At 36.2% G+C, this 20415-nt stretch overlaps 1 protein-coding gene across 12 annotated transcripts in view; it reads right to left on the reverse strand.

Annotated features, from left to right (window-relative positions):
* The window catches only part of ZFAT (zinc finger and AT-hook domain containing), a 113867-nt gene that overhangs the window by 4944 nt on the left and 88508 nt on the right, over positions 1 to 20415 (reverse strand). For 9 of the 12 annotated variants that reach the window (XM_085572587.1, XM_085572590.1, XM_085572588.1 and 6 more), the window contains 5 exons: positions 18820 to 18908; positions 16267 to 16405; positions 10958 to 11076; positions 9438 to 9564; positions 7269 to 7399 (listed from right to left, as the gene is read on the reverse strand). In XM_085572587.1, coding sequence (XP_085428713.1) covers positions 7269 to 7399; positions 9438 to 9564; positions 10958 to 11076; positions 16267 to 16405; positions 18820 to 18908 — 605 coding nt within the window. Of the gene's footprint in view, positions 1 to 2106; positions 6749 to 7268; positions 7400 to 9437; positions 9565 to 10957; positions 11077 to 16266; positions 17219 to 18819; positions 18909 to 20415 lie in introns of those variants that run through there. The other 3 variants (XM_085572591.1, XR_014953113.1, XM_085572594.1) reach the window with 3 other exon arrangements.

The following is a 20415-nucleotide window of genomic DNA, read 5'->3' on the forward strand; positions in this document are numbered from 1 at the left end:
TTCCTAAAAGGAGTAAGGAAAAAATACTTGCAGTAAGATGCTAAAGCCTTTTCCTTGCTCTACAGCTTATTTTGTGAAATACTGTAATATCTTCAATTTTATTTGAAGTCAGCAGGAGTTCCAGGTCCATTGTGCTTGTAACAGTTTCGCTGGGCCTGTCCCCAAATCCTCAGTAGACTTTCCATCTTGATTTCACATTGAATGCTGCTTTTCAGTTTACCATGAAGCAGAAAAGTTAATCACAGAGATCTTTCAGACTTTCAAAACCTTATACTAGGCTGCAGATGCTCCTATTTATATCATAAAGCATCAGTACAAAAATACACAAAATATCTGCAGAAAGGACTAAAATGAAAGCATTTTAGATCACAGAGAGCACCTGGATACATGATGTGTCAGCTTACATTGGTGCCTACAAGCTTTGTTCAATATCATCAGAATAATTTCAATGCTTTCTCAGTTCTGGTTTACATACAGTTACATTGTGTGAAAAAAACACACAGAAAACACTGTAATTTGATCATCTGAATCTCTATAATGAGCTACAAAACAAAGACAATCTGGTGCATAATGGTTTTGGAATAATAAGAGGCTTGAGTATGAAAGAGTTGCTTTGCATAAAAGAAAAGCAGCAAGGAGACAAACAAATCTTTGTACTATTGATGCAGATTTTTAAAAACTTTTTGCAATTGGCTGGTTGAATATACCCTGACAAAGGGACTGTGGCTGGACATGGCACTCATCTGGCAAAATGCTGGATTACCTCACCTCCTTTTGAGGCAGAATGGCAACACTGCCACTGTTTCAGGAGCTCTAACAGGACAGGGATTTTGACTGAGATTTTATCTGTACCTTACAGAGATAAGAACACCTCAGCCCTGTCTGCCCCATTTAGAACTTTCCATTGCTGTTTCCATGTTAGGAAGCATCAGATTGCTCTGTGTTCTAAAGCAACAAAATTGACAATCAACATGTACCTAACTCTATATACTGCCAAATTTTCTAGATTACCACCAGCAACCATCCAGGACCAATCCAGGCAGACTGAAAAACAAGGTGTGCTGCTGAAGCACAATGATCAGTAGCCTCTGATGTGACAGCCATGCTAATAATAGGTATTTACTTTTGAAGATGTGCTGCACTATAAAATTATTTTCTGTGATCTGCTTTGAGCTCATGTATAATCTTTGCTCTGCCTTCCTACTGCTGTCACTTTGAAGTAAGTGACTTACCATGGTAGGTTTTTACTGGAGCCTGAAGAGATCACAGAATAAAAGGATGAAAGGAACTAAAATAAAGGGTGAAACACACGGAAATCCAGTATTTTCTGGTTATCTTCTGATAAAGATCTGTTGTGTTATTGAATAACTGATATACTTACTCTCCAGAACACATTATGTCTAAGTTAAAAATAGGTTACTATCCTTTTTAGAAATAGATTTAACCTTTCACTCCAGTGTACAGTAGTAAAATTGTCAGTCCTGTGTCATCTTTCTGAGTGGAAGGAAAAGAAAGAGAATTCAGCAGCCAACTACTGCACTGTATTGTTAATATTCATGTAGTGGTTTGGATCAGGACCTGGATTGTATCAGCTATGCTACATGAAAAGAGTAGTTCATGCCCCAGAGGCCTGATAATTTCAGTATCATTTCAGCATAAAACAAGAAAAAGTAAGCAGACACAGAAAAAGAGAAGTGAGAGAGTAAAACATAAATGGGACAGTGGTAGTTCAGTGTGACAGGCATTAGTGTCAATATACAACAGTCTATTCACAGGTAATTTCTGCTATCATATTTTTGACAAGTAATTGAGAAGACAATGAGGTACAAATTGCTCCTCGTTAAAAATCCACACAACTAAGCACAAGATGGAAGAAGGCATTAGAAATTTATTTGAAAAAAGTAATAAGCAACTAAATCTTCATGGGCTGGGCAAAAGTAGGAGACAAAATCTTTAATGAGAAATGGGACTTGAAGTAGAAAAGGAGTAAAAAATTCAGGAAAGGAAAATAAGACTTTGTTTGATGTGGCATAAAAAGGAACATGAAGTAAACAGGATAAGAGAAGGCAATGACAAGAAGAGGAGCAAAAGCAATCTTATTTCTTAAAAAAAAAAGGAAAAAAGTTGAGTTTTTTTTCCTAAAATAATACAAAAGGGATAAAACATAAACTGTGAATGCCAGAAAAAAGATTATCAGAGTTAACTGTAGCATAAAATAATGATAGCTTGGGCAACCATTGTAGCTAAAAGGTTGAAATGGGAAACCATACAGGAGTCATCATTCAGAACAAATTGGCAACATTTAGGTATTCACCTTCAGGCATGGCCCAAGAATGTTCCTGAGGAGGAAATCAGCTCTCTGGCTTGAAAAAATAGGAAAGACATCCCACAGAGTTGAGAAATAAAGTGGACTTCTGATGAACAACTGTGCAGAAAGGCTGATATAATCACCTTATAATAATAATGACTAGTGATAAACAAAAACTTCTCAGCCATCTTCAGAGTGAGCTAAAAGTGATGGTTCTAGAGCACACAAACCCAGTGCAGTATCACAGGCCTAAGAAAAAACCAAATTACCAGCAAATTTGTCCATCACTATCTAAATGAGAAAAACCATTAAAAACAGGTAACATGCAATCAAATTTAACTGGTTACAACAGTGCAGACAAATGTAAACCTTTGGTTTGCAATCCAAAATTGTACTGCTCTGTAGTAGTAATTTGATGCAAAAATAAGAATTCATATTTGGACAGAGAATTCTACATGCTTTCTGCTCCTTGTGTCAAAGAGATCTGATACAAGAAATAAACTGCATTTATGAAAAAATGAAAGAATTAAATCAGTTAGTATCTTGCTGCCATTAAACATTCCTGCCAACAAACACCAGAAATGGAAAAGCATCAACTAGAAGAGAAACTAGAGCTGATGGATACAGACCAAGAAGAGGAAACACTTCTGATGTTCTTGTCAATGCAGTAAGGGATTCAGGAACTAAGCTTTCAAGGATATTCTTCATATATTGTGAAATCAAGAATATGCACTTTGAATATTGTTTCCTGGGAGGGTTACTTACAGCATTACACACTTAAAGAATCACCTCTGCCAAAAATAACCTATCAGGGCCGTTCATTTCCAAGGGTAAGGTTTCTTCACAAGAAATTCAGTATTGAAATCAAACAAATATTTAACTTGGAAGAAACTTTTAATGGAATAATTAATATCCTTTATTTGATGTACACTCTAACTGAAAGAAACAACTAAACATCAAGGCAGTTTGTAATGAAACATTATTCTAGTTAACACACAGATTTTGTGTGAAAAAGCAGTCTTTGAACACAGGCCTGCAGAGACTGTACATCAAGGGTGTGTGTGATACTGGCCTGACTGCTTATGCTTGGCATGTAAGCCAGGAAAATAGTCCACCCCTATAAATAATGGATTGAAGAGATTCTTCTAGCAAAATAAACAAAAAACCAAATGAATCAATCTCCACCCTAAGGCACAAGGGCAAAAGTACATCTGTAATAGGACACACAGAGTTGAATGTGCAGAAAGGGAAGTGTCTGTTTTACCCTTTCAGTCCCTTCACCTTCCCATGTGCTGTTCCCACACAACTCCTTTCTCCCCAGTCTCTTGCCTATATTTACCATCCACTATGGAAAGTATTTCCTGACTTTTCTAAGCATTTATTAGCCTCTTTCCTAGTTGTTCTTCAAGCTTAGCACTCTTTCTTCTCTCCTTTTTCCCACCTTGCTACTTTTTTTGTCTTTAAGCAGAGCAGAACGTCTCAAATGTCCTGCCATGAAGAAATATCTTCATCAGCTCTTTTACAGAGATCCAGAGTGGATCCCAGTAACTGGACAAGGATGGATTTCTCCTGCCACGCTGTGATCAAACCTTCAAAGGGGATTTTTGCCAGTCTCAGATCATATTGGTAAAACTTCACATTAGTAACTTCTTTCCTCAGGCATTTGAAATTTATATTACACTCTGTAGAAGCTGCATACTTTCAGTGCTCAAACAACTGGATTTATCCAAAATTAGAAAAAATTTAACTTTGATAACAGATTAGTATACTGACGCACAGAAAAAATTAAGATAAAATAATTTCAGGCTCCAGACACAACCTTGGAAAGGTCTCATACATGTGACACTAACAGAGCCAACAATTATTCTTATTTACCAAACATAATCCAAGCTAAGCAGGGCTAACTTTGCATTTTTGGGGTTTAAAATCGTAAGCTGAATCCCAATTCTAACTGGAATTGGTTACTGTTATGTTGTCAAAGCCTTTTCTTTAATATAACCACTCATATAAACAAGAAATATAAAATTTCCTAAGTCAGAACGGAAATTTTGTTCTCGACATGCAATTCAGGAGTTGTGAAGGACAATCTGATCTTGATTTCACCTCCTTTATAATGTATATTTATAATGTAGTGTGCTTGCATTAAGACCACAAAGAGAACAATAATTTACTAGAACTCCTCAAACATGTTGTCCTTTATGTCCTGTGACCTAGTAGAAAGCAATTTTAAAATTACACCAGTTAGACCTAATTAATATACTAGACATCTTCTAAGATGCTGAAAAGGACATAGGGATAAATACTGAGTTTTTTCTGGAGGCAAAATTCTTGCATTAACCTGAAGCTCTAGAAGCACAGCACAAAGGTTAGGGAAGTGCTAAAGTATGAGCATAGCAGCATTACTGAGAGATACAGCTGTATTTATACAAGATGTGGAGGATAAAGTGTAAATGAGAATTTTATGAGTTAAAAATAAGGATGAGGACAGCTGTGGGAGAAATAAATTTCCAGGGAGGAAAAAGGAAACAAAACCAGGAACACTATAGTGTAACATTTACAGAAAAAAAAAAAAACAAAACAAAAAAAAAAAACCCAAAAAAAACCAAAACGAAACAAACAAAAACAACAACAAAAAAACCCTGCTTTTGAAACATTCTAGTAGTTTAGAATTAGAATAAATTTCTTGGTGAAAATAGAAAAATATGAAGGAAACTTGTGAGGGCTAGCTAAAAATGGGATTTGAAAGTAAGAACTGATATAAGAAATGGGTAATGTATGTCCTTAGAGAAAAAGAAAAAAACAAACAGCATAAAAATCAGGACAACTACAATAAATGTTGCTTAGGAAAGAAAAAAGGGATCCAAGCTGCTAAGCAAGGATTCTGTTGAGGCCATTAGAGAGCAGGAGTGGAAATTCAGTGACAGATGATGTCGGTAGATTGCTGACACCCTGAATGAATTCTTTGTCTCACAATCCACAAGAGAAGCTGAAGGTCACAGAACAAAGTGTGGAATACATTTTCCAGTAGGAAAGTGAAATATGAACATATCTAAAGGTCACTTCAAGGCTAACAATTAGGAACATATGATAATTAAAACCCAGTAAAGTTACAGGTACAAATGAGGGATATCCCAAGGAAAGCAACTCAGTATTGAAGAAAAAACTTAACAGTTTCCAATGGGGGAGGATTAAAGTCATTTAATAACATTTAAATACTTCTTTCCCTCAGATTAAAACTGGGTGTTCCTGTAACTCTGGTGCAATTTTCTGGTGGGAAGACAAGAGCTAGAAAGTAACAACAGCTATATAACAGACCAGACTATGATAAAAAAAACAACTTCTATAGAAAAATAAAAGAAAAAAGAAAAAAGAGAAAAATGAAAAGAAAAATTTTTAAAATGTAGAAGATTCTAAAGAGAAAGGGAAATGGGGCATAAAAAGAAAAGTAGCAAAGAGATTCTGTGCTCTAAGAATTTAATATTTTACTTAATACAGGAGGGGTGCTTGTAAGAGTCTGATATCACTGAGTCACTGATGTATAGAGGGAAAAAAGAAGGGATTAAGGCTTAGCAGTCTGCAAACTCAAAAGTCTAGCAATATGGATTGAAAAGTGAAAAGAAAATTAATTTGGAATATAAATATTTACTCAGAAAAAGTTACCACTACATTCAGAGGGTCCAACAAGGAAGGTAATAGATTTTATGATGACTCGGATATTGATCAGAGTTAATACCTGTATATTTAAAGTTTAACACTCAGGTATCAAAACATTCTCTAGGCAGCTCTCCTTCAGCAGCCACTTTCTCCTATTCCTTTAGTACAACAGCCTCAAAAGATGAATTTCTTCGAAGAATTAATTTAAATAATATTGACAAACACCCATTGCTAATACTGCATCCAACCCCCTAAACAGGTCACCTCTATAGCACAGCATGTACATTCTGTGCATACTGTATAATAGGTTTTTTGAAACTTGCACATAATTGGACCACACTGTTTCTTCTCTTTAATGAATGAATTTAGTTTTCAAATTTGGGTATGCTATTCTACAAAAAATCTCTAAACTCTTACATAGTTTCTAGTCAAAATACCTGTTAAGTATTGCAAAGGAACATCTGAAAATGCTCTGGCATCAAATTCTGCCTTGTTTTTGTGACATTGGGCAGCAAGCTTAGGAATTATCCAAGTACTTCACAGACCATGAACTTCAGACTTCTGTGAAGCTCTCATGAACACAAATGTTCAAAACACTGCAAAAATGCTGGACTCAGTTAGTTTTAGCACTCAAAATAATCAGTTCTGGTTCATTTAAATAAAAGGAATTACTTAAACTCCTTGGGAAGTTAAAACTTCGCATGTACCTTCCTTTCCTCACCTGTCAATCACTGAGTGCAGAGACCCCAGTGAATCAGTGGGGAAAGGGATAAGCGAAGAGCTGTGCTGAAAGAGAAGGAACAAGCAGAGTTTAAAGAACACTGAGAGGAGAATGAAAAATGGAAGTTAGCAGACACCTGTGAGAAGCAAAAGTCTTCATGTTTGAACCCAACAGACACCTCAAATTGAAAATTATTTCCTTTCGCTTGCTGCACCAAGGACCACCTGAATCTTTTAGATGACAATGGCATTAAGTGTCTGCATAAAATGTAAGTTTGTTATTTTATAAAGCCTGAAAACACCTGTTAGAAAAAAGCTGTATTCTCACACAAATATCTACATACACATACAGGTGTATTTATTAATTCATATTTTATATATGCATTTTTAGATATATAAAAGTATCTATAAACATACACATGTGTGGGCATGTAAACACACATAAATACAGCACCCAGTGAAAAATCAGGAAAAGTTCTCTATGTGTCTTGAATGATCATTTAAATTTTTTCCCTTGCAAACACTCATTTCACAATAAATATATGAAAATTAAATGTGGCTGATTTAGAGAAGGAAGGACTCTCACCTGCTTCACCACCGTCACCGTGCCAGGTGCCATGGTAACGACAGAAGCCACTGCGGTGGCATCGTGGGACTCCGAACCCAGCTCAATGATCTGCTGCAGGATGTTCACAGCTGTTGGATCCAGTCCTTCACCTTATCCGAAAGACAGCAGCCATAAGATCATCACAGTAGAACAGTTCTGAGGCTGTGTGAATCAAACAGCACAGCCTTGACTCGCAGTGCTGCTGGTACAATTCAAAAAGCTCAATAATGTGACATTTTAATAACAGATCTATTGCAGGGACGTATTCACAAAATAAATTTGCCCAGGGAATGCATGAATCAGTAAGTGCAGCCACACTTACCACTTCTATGCCTATTTGAAAGAGACCTAAAAGAGTACATAGAATAAAGAAACAACAGCCACAAGTCATAGCAGGAATTGGAAATTAGGAAGCTGCACTGCAAGACTTTACAAATCCAAATGTGTGTTTACCAGACATTCACTTACACAGAACCTGCCTGTACACCTATAACAGCCATTTGGTATTTTAGAAACCTGTGTTTACCCTCTGTCTGGTCTTCTGTAATATCTACCTCAACCTAAATGAAGAAGTTTTGTCACTAACCTGCTGAAGGAAAAGGTTAATTGCTTAATCTCATAGTGAGCATTTTATAAACACTGGATCAGAACATGTCTGTCCTCTTTAAAAAATTCTGATGCGTGTACCCCCCTGCAAAAGGAAAGGGACGTTTACAAAAAAAAGCCCAAACAAAACATTTATAGTTGTACTTTCACTTCTCACAGGGCGTGAAAGACCTGAATGCAGAAAAATGTTTTATTTATGCAGGAATACAAATTCCTACCAATGGCCCACCATTCCTACATGCCCACTGTCAGCATGAGGAAGATGTTAGGGAAAGAAACTGTCAGGATCATGTAAAGCTTCCTTATATTTGCTTTAATCACTGTTAGAGACAGAAAAGAGATATAAAATAAATCTAATTTCCTAAGTTAAACTCTTTAAACTGAGGTTGATACTGTGATAGTATAGGTAGTCTAGGTCAGGTAATTTAATTTCAAATAGAATGTAGTTATATATCTGAGTACTGAAAAAGGTTTGCTTGCTTTGGGTTTTTTAACTATAAAACTGCCTTTAGACAAGATACTACTGTTTGTATACAGAGGAAAAATGCTGGAAGAGTACCTGAAGTTGGGTGTTCTAAAAAGAAGATTACTCAAAATACTATAGTTTCCTGCTTAAAATAAAGACTGCTATGTACAGTACATTCCATTACAATATTTATTTTAATTTAGATATACAGAAGAAAAGAACTCAATAAGTTTTCACCTACTGAGAATCTCAACTTATTAAAGTAATATACAGAAACTGGCAGTAATGTAATTTAATTGCAATATGCTTGGAAAATCCATAAAAACAGAGTTTTTGACATGCATCTCTACTGTGAACTATAGAGACTACAATGGTAAACAATTGTAAAATGCTGTCTTCTCATAACCAAGGCATTTATTTATATGTATTAAAAAAACCAAACAGGAATACCTACTAGAGTAGGAATACCTACTCTAGTCTCTGGTGTTATAACACTTTCAGAAATCTGGGCATTTTTATCTTTTCTCCTGGTTTTTGTTATTTTCCACTTGGTAGATGTTTTCTAATACTACTTTTTTACTCTTTTCCTTCTCAACCTGATACAGAATAGCTCACTTAGTTTTGTGTACCACCAAAATTGAGATTGTTAGTGCTGTCTTGGGAATGTGGTAAATGAGCTATTCCACCATGTCACTCCTGCAGTCTTGCTGACTAAAGCCAGAGAGAGAGAAAAATAATAGCCAGAGAATTGCCATTAGATACACACCATATACTCTGCCAAGATAGCTAATTTCACAGCATATTTAATAATATAGGCAGGAAATTCCACACAGCTAGTAATAAAGTGCAAAACAGGCAGTGATAAGTATTAATGACTTCAGGATATAGGAATTCATAATGAATTTTTCATTTATATTTAAAATATAACCCTCCAGAAGTAAGTTCTGGATGACTTATTTCATAATTTTTAATAGAAGATTACAGGACGTCATATATTGCCCAGTACACTCAAAAGAATTGGATATTTTGGAAGAAAAGGTGTATTTGTGTTCCAACCTAGGAAAAAGGTAACTTACTGTTCTCAGAAGTGTATCTGAGGTTCTGTAATGCAGCCACAGCAGCTTGAGTGCCTTGAACATCTTCTCCAGCCTCTGTGATATGGAGATACTGAGTGGATGCTTCTTCGGAAACCTCAGCAGTTAACTTGGAAACAAAACCCAGCCAAGGCATTAATAATCTCATTTCAGTGATTTAACAGCAACAAGGAATGAGTTTGGACAACAAATACTTTAACAAGAGCTATACTGGGTGAAACAGATTTCAAGAAGAGTGTTACATGGGAGACAGGGTAATAATCCCACAGTGTTCTTCTAGATTTTATTTCAAAAGTTGTTTTAAGGATGCAAAGTTATCCTGACCTTATTTTTGTTGCACAGTTATCTTAGAAATAACAACAGACTTGTACTGTACCAGGGTTTAGCAAAGGCTTTTTCAGCAAAATGAATTTATAATGGAGATCTGCTAAAACACCTCAGAAACTTGGAAAAAATGGCATTTTGTTTCAGACAAGTTACCCTTTCCACAAACTAAATTTTTTTTCAAGACAAGCTCTCAATATGTATTCCTGCTCTGATGGGACTCTATTGACAATTCAGCAACAAAGTCATTCTTGCACCCAGGATGTCCTCTTATTTTTCCAGATTTGGGCAGCTACAGGGGAAGTGTATAGATAATCATTTGGAAGATGGAAAAAAGACTTTGAAGGGTTATATTTTAAAAGGCTTGTCCTGTCTTCTTGAAACAGCTATCCAAATAGAATCTACGCTAGACTTATCCTTCTGTGTGTGGATATTCAATAACTGTTAGACAAGACCTGCAGGTCAGGTCTTCCAAATCAGGCATTAGATTTGTGACGGGGTCAGACTGAAATTTAGCAGAAGAGGTCTAAAACTGTGGGGGGTCAGCCAGCTGCAGCTGCTCTTGGCTTTTTCCTCTCTCTGACTTCAAAATCAGCCTACTCGGGCAGTAGAAGATACTCTGCTGGCCAACCATAATTTTGTAATGAAAGTGTCTAAATTTGTGCTTTTCCCACTGATTTTGCATCTCCAGGATTGAAGCTGAAAGCATGGAACATATCATAGAAGACTTACTCTGCATAACATTATAATTTTTTCAGATAGTCAATTTAAAAATTCAGTTTTCTATATTCTAGCCTTCTAGCCACCAAGACATAAGCTTTTTTCTGCAGCTTTGCTCATCTTGCAGTTAACACCAGTAAATATTCAGCATATTACAAAATGCACTAAGTTTTTCAATTTCACACTTTTTTGCTAAAGCTTTCACCCTTTCTGCTGCAAACAGAGGACTAGAAGCCTAAAATGCAAAAATAAGCATTTACAAGGTTGTTAACCCTACCATATATTAAAATTTAACAGACATAGCAAGGCATGCATTTAAGCAAAGATAAGATCCCACGACCTTCTGATCTTATATAAAGTCAGAGCCACATTTTTTCACACTTCTTATTTTTATCCTTATTTTTCTCCCCAGAATTTTAAAAAATCTTGGGGTCAAAGCTATTGTTATTTTGCTTTACCTCCCATTTCGTCTCCCCATCATTCTCCACCAACTTCATTCCATGCTTGTTTTTAAGATGTCTGTTGAACTCCCATTTTGTACCATACACAAAGCTGCAAACAGGACACTTAATGCCACCTACAAGAAAACACAAATAAATTCTTTGTGTTATTTTCATATAAATTGTTTTTTAACACAGCAACAACCTGTTTTATTTGACCCCATCTCAATCAAGCCATGTAACTGTAAAACATTTCCTTTTAGCTATTTGTCCAACATGAAATATTTTAATATTTAACATACACATCAGTGGCATACTTTAGTAATATTTTTAAAAACAGAAGGTAACTAAACTCAATCTCTAGAGTATTTCACTGACACTTATTGTGACTATACTAACCCTCCTCTTTGCTAAGTCTTTACCAAACTTCACTGTTAGAGCAGATGCTCAATATTCCACCTGTAAGCAAAACTGAAGCAGTTTTACTAAGGGAAACAAAAAATTCAGATACAAATAGATTAGATAATATTATCAGTTACAGAAAATGAAATTACATATTAATTTCACACCAATCTGTAGTATTAGGAAAAACACATTGCTGTAAAGCAGTGAACACTTTTCTGCATTACTTTGATATCAACAGTATTAAAACAACACACGAGTAAATTAAATCCGTAATTTTTGTCACTATTACTTTAATTAAACAAGTAATAGAAACATAGAATACAGCTGTTAATATATAACTCCTTACCAGTGACTTGAAATGGTAGCTCAGAGAAATTAATTAAATAATTAGAATAATGGGTAACATACAGAGAAAATCAATGAATTACACACCTTTACTACCTTCAATAACAAAAATTATGTTTGTAACAAAATACTGCAGGCAGATCTTATATAGCTCCACAACTTTCTTCCATTGTGCTCTTTTTTATTTACTGGCCTAAAATCTCCACAAGAAAATTCTCATTTTTGTATAAGTAAAGCACATGACAGCTGTAAAACAGAACACTGAGGCCACAAGTGGATCCTCACCTATGGCCTGTACAAGCAGCTGCAACACAAATTTGTCTCTCAGACACATTAAAAAAATTTTCTGAATGGCAAGGAGTATCATTGAAGAGAAAAGAAACAAATCTAGAAAAATTGTATGGGATTTGCCCAGCATAAAGCAAATGAAACTAAAAAATAAGCCATCAAATGAGCACATAGATAGGGCCTTGTAGAAAAACTAATGGGTAATGCATAATATTCTTGCCCCCTTTGCAGAATATATAAAATTCCTATGCTATTTTTTCCTTTATTACTTTATAATACTAAAATAAATGTCAGATCATAGACTTCTCCTTAAACACACATACCCTGCAAAATGCCATACATCTGTCTGATCCTGGGTGATTCCAATTTCTAACCACAAGCCCAGAAATTATATACTGCTGTCTATCTTTGGCAGTGCAGTTGCTCCAATGAACACAATCCCTCTTCTATGAATCATTCATTTATTTATAAGCTCATTCTAGGAATCTTGAGTACAGTCCAGCAGTCTACATTCATATAAATATTTCCAATTAAGTTTTTTTGCAGTGCCTGCAGTGCAGTCAAAAACCAACTGAGAGTAGAGGAGATGACAGAGTGTGAGGCAATTCACTCTGGGCTCAGTAGGTAACTTAGAACAAGCAGAATACAATATAAATAGATATAGACAGCTTTTATTAGATATTAATCTTTGTTACTTTCCCCTCTCAATTTATTTTCAAGCCTTTTTGCTTGCGGGTACTCTCTCCTTTTCCTTTTCATCTACAGTCTCTTAATTTCAAAGGATTTGTTTAATATCAGGCTTGAAAGGTCTTCCTTTATATGAATACATGAATAATTTTCCAAAATTGCTTTTCAGATCTATAAATACAGTAATTGAAACTAAATAGCAGTTTGTCAGATATCAAGGTGCAATGTCTGGCCCAAGCAGCTTAGAAACATCCAAAGGAAAGGACCTTAAAGATCCCCTTGTTCCGACACCCCTGCCAATTGGCAGGGACACCTCCCACTACACCAGGTTGCTCAGGGCTCCATCCAACCTGGCCTTGAACATTTCTAGGCATGGAGCATCCACAATTTATCTGTGTAATTTGTTCCAGTACCTCACAGTAAAGAATTTCTTCCTAACATCTATTACCTCATACGACAACCAGGTGTCATATATGACAAATATGATTTACTTGTCATACTGCATAATGTGTCCACAGTAATCTCTCTGTGCTGTGTGAACCAAATACAGAAGACATTCTGATTTCCAAATCAGGAAAACTTTTATTAACTTCAATAGGATTCATGGTTATCACTTCCAAATGCAAATGTCTCCCACCAGGAACAATTCTTCCCCCACTGAGATAACAATACACTGAGAAAAATTGATGTTTCTATAGCATGATAAGGAATCTCTGGTCTTATTTGGAGCCCAGGTGCAAGATACATCTGATGCATCACAGAACAGGAAATTGAGTTGGCAAAGGAAGCTGCATGTGGGAAAATCACAGCTATTAATACAGCTCAGGGCTTCATTACAGAGCCCTGAGAAGAGACACTGACTTCATAGCTCCTACATGGATTTGATGCCTCATTACTACTCTAAAATGCCTGACTTTTCCACAGGTGAATGTGGAAAGCAGGCACAGCACTACTGTCAGCACAGGAAATATAAATGCTGTGTAAGGAGAGGAAGAGAAAGAAGGATGCAAAGCCAGAGATGGAAAGAACAGGAAAGATTGTTTCTGTTGTGTCTGTCCCTTTGTAGGAGGGGACCTACAAGGACCATCCAAGCCCAGCTGCCTGACCAATTCAGGGATGACCAAAAGTTAAAGCTGTTGTTAAGGGCATTGCCCAAATACCCCTTAAACACTGAGAGCCTTCAGGCATTGATCACCTCTTTGAGAAGCCTCTTCCAGTTTCACCAACCTCTCAGTAAAGAATTGCTTCCTAATGTCCAGTCTAAGCTTCCCAGGCACAGTTTTGAACCATTCCAATGTGTTCCAGCACTGGATCCCAAGGAGAAGAGCTCAGCACCTCCCTCTCCCCTTTCCCCCTCAGGAAGCTGTCAGAGAGTGATGTGGTTGCCCCTCAACCTCCTCCAAACCAGACAAGCCCAGAGCCCCCAGGTGCTCCTTACAGGACACAGCTTCCTGCCCCATCACCATCTTTGTTACCCTCTGGACACAGTCAGGAACCTTCACATCCTCACCTGGTGGGTCCCAGCCCTGCACTCGGGGTTCCCACACTGAGCACAGGAGGACAATCCTCTCTTTTCCCTGGTGCCCATTCTGTGTTTCATTCACCCCAGGATGGGATTTGACAATCCTCTCTTTTCCCTGGTGCCCATGCTGTGTTTCATTCACCCCAGGATGGGATTTGACAATCCTCTCTTTTCCCTGGTGCCCATGCTGTGTTTCATGCACCCCAGGATGGGATTTGCCCTCTGGGCTGCCAGGGCTCACTGCTGGCTCCTGGAGAGCTGCTGCCAACCAGATCCCAGGCATTGCTCCACCCTGGGGGCAGAAGCTGACATTTGACCTTGTTAAATTTCATCCTGCCCAATGTTCCAGTGTGCTGGGAAAAGGATATCTGCCACAGGAAAACGTTAAAGACTCTTCTCTCTCATCTCACTCCATCTCCATGTTAAGACTACTCTTATATCTCAACAACTTTACAGTTCTTTTGTTTCTGTGGAAAAGAATTACCTTCAGAAAAGCATTTATCTGGCTCCCAATGAGGAAGGAAAGCCTAATCAGTATAAGATTAATTTCTTTGTTCCAGACATTGCAAGTATGATCCCTAATTTATACTGAAATAATTCATTATCTTATAACTATTCCTAAAAGAAACTACAGACAAATAATTCCTTGCAGTGCTCAGATATTTGGGAAGTTAAACCAAGCTCCCCTTGAAGAGTTTTTCCTTCATCTGGGTGACTACAAAATAGAGGCTCTGAGTACTGACCAAGCAAATATTACTTTGTTAAAACAACTGCAGGCTCCCCATGGACTCGTACTGCTCGTGAAAATAAGAATAAAACTATACTATATATACCTACTCTGTTACATATATTTACTTTCAAAATTATTTGGTTGGGTTGGTTTTCTTTTGATAATAGGAAATAAAGAAATGTTACATAAAACCAACACAGACTCAGATTACTTACTGTATTTATGCATTTTCCCCTTATAGAGCACGTTTAAAGGGAGAGTCTATGACTGAGTTATCTTTCTCCGTATCGTGATTTCAGTATTTTAACATGGATTAATGCCTTCAATAGATAAATCTTATGTGTTAATTCTCTGGAAATAGCATTTAGAAATAATGTAACCTTACAAGAATGACATTTAATTCATTAGCTAATACAACAACAGCATTATTTTGGTCTCCATTCCTCTTCAACAAAATCAGAAACTGAAGATTCCCAAAGATGAAACTGTTGGTAGTTTCTATTTAAAAACAGGGAAAACGCTAAAATTATGTATAACAAAGAGAGAAACTTAATTTTACCAAAAATTAAAATATTTTCCACACAATTTAACATTTAATCTGGCTTTCTCCTTTTCTTGCTCAGTATTCCTCACACCAAGCACTAGAACTGAAGGAGCTTTACACCCATAAATGAACCTGACTGTACAATCAGTTGCTTGCCTTGGTTCATCTACCTGGTGTGAAACAGCAAAACTACTTACAGTAGTCAGACTAATTCTAAATTAGACTGTTAAGATTTCTGATATACTACTAAAAAATTCTTGGTTTACTTACACAGACAAGGTGTGCTTCCTTTGCCCATAAACAATATTCCATGCATAACAACTCCTAACCTGTTTTACCTGTACTCTCTTTTCTCCCCGGATTTTTCTAGTGGGAGAATAATTTGCTGACATCTACTTTTCAGTCTCTTTCCTTATGTTTACTGAACCTTACCTCAAGTTCAACCTTGCAGAATTGTCACAGAAATTTATCAGCAGAATGGTAGAAATTTATCATTCATTTCAACATGCAGTAACACTTGACTTACAAACGGAGACAAACAAGTGTAAATGATAAATGTATGCAACAACAAATAGCATAGTCAAGGTCAAACAAAACTTGGTTCCCACACCCTTAACAACCAAGAACAAAGGACACTGAATGAAGGGTAAAAGGTGGCCATTTCAGAAATACTAAAAAGGAATAATGATTTATCATATAACACCCAATAAACTGAAGAACACATACTGCACAAAAGTTTACCTTCACACCAACTTTGCTTCAGCAATAAAAACCAAACCAAAAAATCTTATTTAGTGGAGCTGTACCTTGTTGGATAAGAGCTTCAGCTGCAGGCTCCCCAGATCCTGCATTGACATACTCTTCATTGGGATGCTTCCTGTTGTAATGCCTCTTCAGGGAACCAGATATATTGCAGGAATAGTGGCAATGTGCACAGCGGAAGGGCTGGGAGCAAAAAGGAAAATGTTGGACTGTATTTCCTCACCTCTTCAGGCTACTGGTCTAAGCTGCAAGGTTTTGATCCCAAGAAATCATTATTATTTCTGGCTTGGGCACCTTTAAAGGAAAGCCTCGAAAATTCAAAATAAATTGAAGTTGTAACTAAACATTACCTAAATATGTTAGTTTTTATTATGTGCAAGACAACAAATATTCTCACTACTATAAGATTATTACCCAGTTTTTGTAATTCAGTAAATTGTGTGTCTTCATAATTGATGATAACAGGTCTGACAATGTGGGAGACTCTACTATGAAATGACTCAGCTGCTGTGAGCTTTGGTTTGACAAAGGGCAGCAAGACAACTAAAATAACTAAAAGTACAATATGATTGTACAGCCAATCTAATTTTCCTTTTTGTCTTTCCTTTCTTTTTTTCCTTTCCTTTCACCTCTCCCTGGCATTTGCATTTCTCTGACCATTTGGTGAGCTGATTTTGGCAACTAAATTAATTAATTTTTAACAACACATCTCTTTTCAATTGTCAGAGAGAAAAATTCCTAAAGAAAGAAAAAAATTGGAGAGTAAACATTTGAGCCTAAAGTTAACCTTTGATAATAACTTTCTGACTGAGATATATCACAGTTACAGGAAGCCTGACACAACCATTACGTCCTGTAAAAGCATGCAGATGTTGACTGAAGTCCTCAGGGAAAAGTCAAGTACCTCAGAACAGGATGGAAAATGTTTCATGCAGAGCAGTCCCACCTAAAACTCCTCAGCAGAAAATGGTTGGTACAGAAATGTTCATCCAGGAGCTGAATTTAAAGCAGGGAAATGTCTGCAGTCAGGGTACATTGATTAGAACACTCTCCTAAGCTCATTGCTCGTGATCTTCCTTCAGGCTCCAAACAGCAAAAATAAGGAAGAAAAGTGATGTTCAGACTCCCTTAACCTTATGCTTCAAAGGGTACTGTAACATTCAGCTACTCAATATTTCAGAGATTGGTACTCTCTTTCTGTTGCTGAAACTGTCATTTTTTTATAGAAAATAATCCAGACTGCTGTGCTCTTGTAGCACTCACTTGTGCAAGCCATGCATTGCCTGCTATTAGATAGCAGGACTGCAAATTCATGGAGCTGGGAAATACGATGGATTAAAGGATCATTAGGTCACAAAAGTAGTGACATTTCTCTGAGCCTGATAAGCATGTAAACAACTGTCCTAGAATGAGGCAAACATTTTTTGAACTCCTTTAAACAAATATTCCTGATTGATCTAATCCAGTATTCAGTTCTCTTGACAATGTCCTGAATTGCCACACTTATGTGTAGGCAGATCCCAAGGTCAGAACCAGCTGCATATCAAGAACTGCACTGTGAGTGCATTCATCACGTTAGCCATCAAAAAAAGGAAATTATGTTTCTTCATTAAAAAAAATATTCAAAAAAATATAAGTCTGGAGCAAAATCACATACTTAGGACAGAAAAATTATTTGTTGAAAATGTATAATCTCTTTAGATTACTTGTTTTGTCTTCCAAAACTTAAACCATCATTGAAAAGACTGCTTGCCTTGCTGCTTTATGGTACTTGTTAAGAATGCCTGCAGTGTACTCTTTATAGAAGTAAAATGATCTGTCAGATAATGAAAGATGTTACATGTGAAAATAGTATGATGTTTTCAATAAGAAATATGTTCACTGTTATGATAAAGCTTCACATTAAAATGAACATTTTTGTAAGTAAAATATACTGTCTTTTCTGGAAAAGGAACCAGTATAATTCCTATTTACTGAATATAACATTTCACAATACATTACATTAGGACCTATCACACTGAGAACCAGTGTGAAATTTAGAAATAAAAACATACTACCATTTATTAAAATAAACTGTATCTCTAATCTAAATACTTCATAGAAACATTAACACTTTTCAAAACTCTTTCCAATGCACGTTTCAGATAAATGTTTTAAGGTAAGTGTTTTAAAATTAACTCTCTTCAATTTTCTTCAAGTATATTAACTCATCTGTATTATAAGAGACTGCAAATTTCAGAGAAAATTAAGGTGGGCAATGAACAGTGATATAGTGGATTTGCTTTCATACTTTCCTAGGCCATTTTAAGGTACATATTAGATTCACTTACTCAAGGACTGACAATCAAATTTTGATAAATAAATTTGTTTCATATTGCAACATACAGGTATTTTTGTCAAGTATTAATTACAAATTGGTCATGAACAAAATAACCCTATCTCAAAAGTCTGAATATAAAGTCAAAATTTCCAAAATACTAAAATGTTTATATACTGTTAATTGTCATCAAACAAGAAAATGTGTCAGTTTTAATAATGTTATCTAAAGTTCTGTGTACTTCCTAATAACTTTAAGCATGATTTATATGTTTTCTTACCTTGAAAGAGACATGCTGTTCCATATGACGTAGGAGCTGTGGTTTCTGGGCAGCTGTATAGTCACATACTGTGCATTTAAACTGCTTTCCTGTAATGGGAATAAGAAATGGAATAATTTTTCTATTTAAGTTCAGAAAACTACTAATTCTATTTCCTTATAAAGATAAATTCCAAAATGCTAAGAATGAACAGTAAGAGAAATCTGGCACTTGCTCTGCAGCATTTTGGTTAAATAGAGCTAAGAGCAGAATAAGGTAGGAAAAAAGGCTCGAGTGCAATCTTTAAATTATAAGCATTAAATGCTCTGGATTCTCCTGGGATAGTTACTTGGGAAAGAAAAAGAATTGTTATAGTGCACCCTAAATAGAAGAAGGAAATCCATTACTTACAACTGCAGGCACAACTACATTGCTGTTTGTAAAGCACACTTGGAAATCCTTAAAATACCAATGTTTGGTCACATTCACATGGGTTTAGTTATTTCTCTCCCAAGCACTGAATTGCTATAATTCAAATACATTTTCCCCTCAAAGCAGTCTCTCTCTAATCTATTTTTCCCCCTTATGATTTAAATGAACACAATTTCCTTCCTTTTATTCACTGGGTTTCACACTCTCTTTCTCCTTATTTTACCTCTAAGATTCTATCAGTCCTGCTACCTCCAAGCAAATTACGAAGTGCATTAAATACAGAAGGACTTAATTCCTGAATTAAATCTGCACAGTTGACAAATAGTATTTGACTGATGTGGAATAAGGATATGCTAAAAACTATTCCAAAAGCAAAATAATCAAAAGGTAAAGCAGAAGTAGAGAAATGTTCTGTATTACCACAAAGAGATGGGGTTTCTTTAGATTCCAGATGCTGATGAAAAAGATGAAAGCATTTTATACTAAATGTGGAAGTTATTATAAAGCACGTCTAAGAAGCACCTTCTGGTATCTAAATAAAATAATGAAAATCAGGCTTTCTGGTTTACTTCTAACCACAAGCAGTAATGACCCTGGACTATGGAACTGCTTTCTATCATGTCACTCTTGAGAAGTCTGTCTTCTGGAAAAGAATAAATCAGACACAAAACTACTTTATATTCCACGACTTTAAGTGACCTTGCAGGGCTCTGATACTTGAACAAAAATTGCTTGGATTCATAAGTCAGGAAGACAAGACTCATAAACAGTGAAACAGCTTTCAAATTCACTTATTTGTGGAATAACTGAAGAACACTATATGTGTGCTGCTAAGAACTTTTGCAGTGCTGTCACTACAGGAAGGGACACTGGGCAAAGAGAAACTGTCACTCAGAAGGCTGAAAGTCCCCTGACAAACCACATTCCTGCTGAAAAATGTCCTTTTCCACAAGAGTCTGAAATGCATGAAAAGTTTGCTGGGGTGAATTAAGTCAGGAAAATTACTTAAGACTCCACAGACAGTGAGATCCTGCTTCCACTGGAGAAAATGGTCAAACTCACCTTCCAAAGGCATTGGGAATTTCCTGGGACAATTTTGGAAGTGTGAAAAGCAAGGCAAAAGAGCCTAAGTCTTGGATTTATTTGTACCACTCAAAAATGGAGGTTTACTAAAAAGGAACACAG

This window comes from Lonchura striata, chromosome 2 (genome assembly GCF_050655825.1).
Source record: "Lonchura striata isolate lonStrDom1 chromosome 2, ASM5065582v1, whole genome shotgun sequence".
Lineage (NCBI taxonomy): Eukaryota > Metazoa > Chordata > Aves > Passeriformes > Estrildidae > Lonchura > Lonchura striata.